The sequence below is a fragment of the Mus caroli genome, chromosome 5, assembly GCF_900094665.2.
Source record: "Mus caroli chromosome 5, CAROLI_EIJ_v1.1, whole genome shotgun sequence".
In the NCBI taxonomy this organism is placed as follows: domain Eukaryota; kingdom Metazoa; phylum Chordata; class Mammalia; order Rodentia; family Muridae; genus Mus; species Mus caroli.
In genome coordinates this window covers 134,859,670-134,866,215 of record NC_034574.1, presented here as the reverse complement: position 1 = coordinate 134,866,215, position 6,546 = coordinate 134,859,670, and the positions used below count along the sequence as shown (strand labels likewise).

Sequence of the window (6,546 nt, the reverse complement as noted above, 5' to 3'; positions counted from 1 at the left end):
CTCAGTGGTAGAGTCCCTGCCTAGAATCCCCCAGTAAGGGGCTGGGGGTGTGGCTCAGTGGTAGAGCCCCTGCCTAGAATCCCCCAGTAAGGGACTGGGGACATGGCTCAGGAGTAGAGAGCCATCTTTCTTTCTTCTCCTCTCTTCTATCATCATGCCTTCCTCTGTTCACTAGGACTGAGCTCTGTGAACCCCCCACTTCACAGTCTCAACCTTTCTTCCCTGTTTGTTTAGCACTCTGGCCCCAGACTCATGACAACAATTAGCTTGCTTCCCTCTGAGGTCAGAGCCTGTATATAATGGAGACTAGTGTTCTCTCTAGGGTGTTTGTGGGGACAGGGGGCTCTCAGGGGACACTCATCCCATATTCCTGATTCAACACTTTGTCCTGTCTACATATAGCATGGGTAGATTGACTGACTGGGACCCCCTGTGGTACCTGTGATTTCACAGGTATACTGGGTTAAAGGTCACCTAAGCACTGTGAGCCCGGAGATAGTGAACCTGATGGGATAGTGGAGTCCTGGGACGTGTGGTAACTGTGATCATTACCCCTGAGTGACTGCCACTTTCTTCATTATAAACACATATTCTAACTAGCACAGTTCTGAATCCTTTTAATTGCACTTAATGGGCTCTAGGACTGGTTTAATGTGTCACTAGAGGGAGCCGAAACAGCCAGAAGTGTGGTTCTTTTCCTCTTTTCAACCAAGAGTAATTAAAAAACCTGTAGGAGCAGTGGAAAGGTAAAACCCACATTTTACAGTGTGGTTTTTGTTCTCATTTAGAGCCTGGCATAGTCCAGGCTGGCCACAAACTCACTGTGTGGCTGAGGATGACCTTTGACTCCTGATCCTCTTCCTGCCTCCTCCCAGATGCTGGGACTACAGGTGACGTCATCACACACAGCTTATGTGGTGGTTAAGAGGACTGGTGGCTCTTGCAGAGAACCCAAGTTCTGGTCCTCCATCCACATCCAGTGGCTCCTAATTGTCTACAACTCCAGCTCCAGGGGATCTGGTGCCCTCTTCTGGCTTCTATAAGCACTGCACTCAGGTGCACAAATCCACATACTAACACACACAAAGACACATAATTTAAAAACTAAAGCCTGCCACCAAGCCTGATGACCTGAGTTTGATCCCTGGGACCCACACAGTGGAAGGAGGGAGCTGACTCCTGAAAGCCGTTCTCTGATCTTCACAAGCACACTGTGGCACACGTGCGTCCTCCATACACAAAAGAAAATTTAGGTTGTAATAACTTTCTGAAAAGCTGTGAAGTAACAGCGGGTTCACAGTTTCAAGGGACTTTGCTGTCATCCACAGTGCCTGCCGTGTACCTCAAAAGCCACAGAACCCTACTGGGCCTGAGTAATGTTAACATCAAGTGTGTGTGTGCCTCTGCTCTTCTGGGAAAATTTGTGGAGCCAAAGACACTTCAGCTGCTTGTGGACACTTAGTACCGAATTCCCTTGAGTGGAGGAGGGCACATCCTATGTCCTCTCTAGAGGACTGAAAGGCCACCCCTTGTATGCACACATATAATGTACATTCATGAGTATGTGTGGATATATGAATATATGCGGTTGTGTGTGTGTGTGTGTGTCCGAGGATAACCTTTAGTGTTTTTCCTCAGGCAATGTCCATCTTGATTTTTTTGTGTCAGGGTCTCTCCCTGGCCTGGAGCTTGCCAAGTAGTCTAGGCTAGGCTGGACAGCCACTGAGCCATACGGATCAAGCCTGTCTGCATCCCTAGTGCTGGGATTTGAGCACATGCCACAATGTTAAGCTCTCTCTCCCTCTCCTTCTCCCCATCCCTGTCCTATTCCCCCCCCTCTCCCTTTTCTCCTCCCCTCCTCTGTGTTCTGGGGATGGAACTCGGGTCTTCATGCATGCTCGGCAAGTCCTTTACCCACCAAGTCATCTTGCCAGCCCTGCTTTTACAGTGTTGAAGATACACGCTAGAGACTTAGATATTCGAAGCAAGCGCTCTACCTGAGCGTGCCCTGGCCCCAGGGTGGCTCTTGCTGAACTAAGATTGACAGCATGTCAGCAGGGATGTGAGCCTCTGCCTCAGGCTTCGAGCAGCTATGAGCAGGGCAGGGACATGTCACCACAGCCTCTTCGTAATAAACTGCAGGAAAACCTGTTGGCAGCGACTATCTGAGCAGTCTGCATGGAGAACACTGCCAGCCCTACCACAGGATGTGAACAGGCGCCAGCCAATTCCTGAAGCGGAAATGGGGACAGGAGGAAAGCATCAGCAATCCCTAAATCAGTTTGTCATTTAATTCACTTCCCATCAAAATCCCAGAATTTGCCTCTTTTTGTGCTTGCCAAAGTGATTGTCAGACTTATAAAATAGCTTTGAAATTTTGGAAACCAAGACCATGACTAGAGTTGCTAAATATGAGCCATGTGTGACGGTGTGACACAGGTGGCTGGCAGAGACCGAGAAAAACGCACCACAGACTGGTCCATGTGTAAGAATTCAATCACAGCTGAGTCCCTGTTGGTGGTTGGGTGGTATCGGGGGGTCAGGGTAGGAGATGGCTTCTCCACCATCCGGAGGAAGCTCAGTTTCTACCAGACAGCCAACGCCAACCTCAGACCTTAGAGGTGTGGAGTGCTTGCTGAGCACACAGGAGGGTCTGGGTTCAATCCAAGCACGGTGTGACCCAGACACAGCAGCACATGCATATGATCCCAGCACTTGGGAGATGGAGGCAGAAGAATGTGGAGTTCAAAGTCATCCAATCTCAGGTAGTGAGTTCCAGGCCACTCTGGGCCACATGAGGCTATCTCAAATAAACAGGTGTTGAAGATATATGCTAGAGACTTAGATATTCTAAGCAAGTGCTACCCGAGCTATGTCCCAGCCCCAGCGTGGGTCTTATACTAGAATTGAGCTCATGCAAATATCATGGACAAGGCTCTTCCATTCATGTCTTGTTTGGAGCGAGGTTCTGCCTCCTGTGGCCTGGATTTTGACAGACTTATTTTTCTCCCTGACTTGTAACATTGGCATTCAGACACAGGCCTCCATGAAAAGGCATCTACAAACCGCCTTTTCCCTGAGGCTCACAGAGGTAAACATTACATATTTGATCAAGAGGGGACCCAGAGAGAACATCTACTCTCTAAGCCCTATCCCATAGCTGACCAGATGCCTCCAGAAACTCACATGGGAGCTGCAAGTACGCTAAGTAAACACAAAGAGGGAATATGCCAGGCCAGGCACGGTCTCCAGAGTCTCTCTGTGGGCAGGTGAGCTGGAACCATAGCTGGGATATGAACCTGAGTTTCCTCACAATGGTTCCCAGATTTCCATACCATGCCACAGTGCTTAAAGGCTAGAGTTCAGAGAGGTTGAGTACTGTCCTAAAGGTCACACAGCCAGCAAAAGGCAGGGTCATCACTCAGACACACAAGTTCACTTATGAAACCACAGCTGGCTCTGCTTCCGTAAAAGCCCCTGAGCAGTTTAGGCTGCCTTGTGTGGGATGCTCAGAGAGTGGTTATGATAGAGAAATGAGTAGGTGAGATGGTTCAGCAGGTCAAGGCTTGCTGCCAAGCCTGATGACCTGAGTTCAATCCCCAGGACCCACATGATAGAAAGAGAATCTAGCTGCTCTCTGAATTCCATAGGTATGCAGTCACAGGTATGTACCTACACTCCTGTACAAACACATATGTACACACATGTATATACATAAATACATACATGTGTATACATATGCATGCACACATACATAAACACATGCATAACACACACAGGTGAGTCCAGCTTGACTGCTGGCAGTCAGAACCATTACTACTGCTCTGGACCCTGAGCTAGACTGCTGCTTGAATGTGAGAAGCAGAGACTGCTGATGACTACCCAGAAGGGGTGCAGCATTGGTCCACTACTACCTCCTTCCAGAGAATTCTCCCCAGGATAGATGTGGAACAAAGGGAAGTGAGTTGGGACCTGGGACTGATGTGTATTGTTTGAGGCACAGAAGAGCTGCCTCTGGCATGGTGGTTGGGGAGCAGGTGACATTGAAGGCAGCAAGTACTTCTAGGGACACTGTAGCATGGGCAGGCAGGCAGTCTTAGTAGTCCCAAGAGAGGGGTCCAGGGGAGTCAGACATGGGTTTCTTCAGGAGGGGTGTACTAACACACACACACACACACACACACACACACACACACACACGGCTGGTATATAGGTTTCTTCCCTTAGTGGTTTGATAAAACACCTGACAAAGGCATTTAAAGGGGGAAGGGTTGATTCTGGCTCACAGTCTAAGGGAACACAGTCCATCATAGCAGGGAAGGTATGGCGGCAGGAGCCTGATGGTCACAGTGTATCCACAGTCAGGAAGCAGAGAGAGATGAATGCTGGCACTTGGCTTTCTTTCTTTTTTTCTTCCTTCCCCCCCCCCACCCCCATTCAGTACAGGACTCCAGCGTAGGGAATGGTGCCACCCACGTTTAAGGTGGTTCTTCCCACCTCAGTCAACATAATCTAGATACCCCTCACAGACAAGGCTGGAGGTGTGTCTCCTAGGTGACTCTAGATCTTGTCAAGACAACAATCAAGATTAACAGTCACAGGCAGCCGGGTTTGAGGTGAGGAGGGTGGGAAGACCTGACTTCGGAGCAGCTGGACCTGTCTACGGTCTAACCTTGGATAGGTGACCTGTCTGCTCTAAGCCTGCCTTTTTTTTCTCATCAGAAACTATTGAGGATGACAGCACAAATGTTCCTCTGGCTACATGGTCTGGCCCACAAGTCCCTTGTGATGGCTGAACAAGAAATCCTTCCTCTGTATGATGGTCAACTCTACAGGATCGAGAACTGCTTAGGAGATAGGCCTCTGGGAATGCCTATAAGAGAGTTTTCTAGATTAGACTGAGGTGGGAACACCTCCCTAAATGCAGGTGAGTCTGTCCCCCAGGCTGGAGTCCTGGATTGAATACAAAGGAGAAAGTGAGCTGAGCAGCAGGTTCATTTCCTTCTGCTTCCTGACTACAGACACTATGTGACCAGCTGCCTGGCTCCTGTCCTGACTATGGATACAATGTAACCAGATGCCACTGCAATGCTTGCCCTTCTGAGATAAGCTGAGCCCGCAAACTGTGAGCCAAATCAACTCTTTTCTCAAGTTACTCATGTCACAGCAGTAAGAGAGCAAATCATACACTGGTAAGTTTACTTTTTGTCATAGCAACAAGAAAACCAACACAGCCTCAACTTGATGAGACAGAGAACTTCTTAGGTCAGAAAAGCTGCCTCTGGGTTTGTGTGCAAGAGCAGACAGCATTAACTAAAGGGGAGAGAGATACCTAGGATGCATCCAGCACCATCCTGCAGACCGACAGAACATCCTACTACCTGACAGAACACCGGGGAGGAATGAGGACGTTTGTGATGTAGGCAAGCACTTTTACTTCCTCCATGATGGAAGTTGCTCCACCCCTCCCTGTATAGAAACTGGGTACCAAAATAAATCATTCCTCTTGAGTGCTCTTACTGTGACATGAGTGTCTATGCTTCTTGAAGCTATCTGGTTGATTCTTAAAGCCCTTGTCAAGCTGGAAGATAAGGGAGAGGCTTGGAGCTTACCAGCCTCACCAACGAAGACTTCCACTGGTACACTGGCTGGGCTCTCACCGATGATGTTATAGGCAGTCATGATGACTTCATAGCGCCGGTACTTCTTCAGGTCTACAAGATCAAACACACAGGGTCAGACTATAGATGGGCTAGCTTCTGTTCTTAGATTCCCCTGTGGCCACAACCAGGCAATGGGGACCTCAGAAGAGAAGTAGATTGCTCTCTGGAAGACTAGAAAATGCCTCCATCATATCTCCTGACATGGCAATTTGATTTAATAAATCAAATGAGATGAGTCTTTCCACCTGTGCCCAGGTGAAGGGCAACAAAGTATCCATGAGCCAGCTTGACTTTGTCCCGGCAACTGTCCCAGAAAGAGCCAGCAGATAAAGACCTAGGCACTTACAAACTTCTGACCGCCTGCTTCTGACTGCCAAGTGCTGAGATTACAGGCTCACACTACCACACCTGTTTATGCCGTGCTGGGAATGGAACCCCAGGCTTCTCCATGCTAGGCAAGCATTCTTCTACCAGCCGAACTGCAACCCCAGCTCTTGGGGGGGTCAGTATTCAAAGGAGAGGGTCTCTGGTCAGAGAAAAAGCAAGTGGACCACTGCCTCTAAACTAGTTAAGATGGGGGCTGGCTCAGCAGGTAGGAGCGATTGCTGTTCTTCCAGAGGATCTGCATTTGATTCCTGACATCCATATGGATGTTCACAACTATCTGTAACTCTCATTCCAGGAGACCCAGTGCCTTCTTCTGGCCTCCTTGGGCACCAGGCGTACACATGGTACATGGACATATATGTAGGTGAAATACTCACAACCTGAAAAAATATGGTTAAGATTGTAAATTGTGGCCTATATATTTCACTATCATTATGAGATAGATAGATACAGAGAGAGGGAGAGGGAGAGGAAGAGGGAGAGGCAGAGGGAGAGG

At 48.7% G+C, this 6,546-nt stretch overlaps 1 protein-coding gene across 1 annotated transcript in view; it reads right to left on the bottom strand.

Annotated features, from left to right (window-relative positions):
* Sdk1 (sidekick cell adhesion molecule 1) overlaps positions 1-6,546 on the bottom strand; it is a 713,594-nt gene that overhangs the window by 64,201 nt on the left and 642,847 nt on the right. The window contains exon 35 of the mRNA XM_029477307.1: positions 5,613-5,714. Coding sequence (XP_029333167.1) covers positions 5,613-5,714 — 102 coding nt within the window. The remainder of the gene's footprint in view (positions 1-5,612; positions 5,715-6,546) is intronic.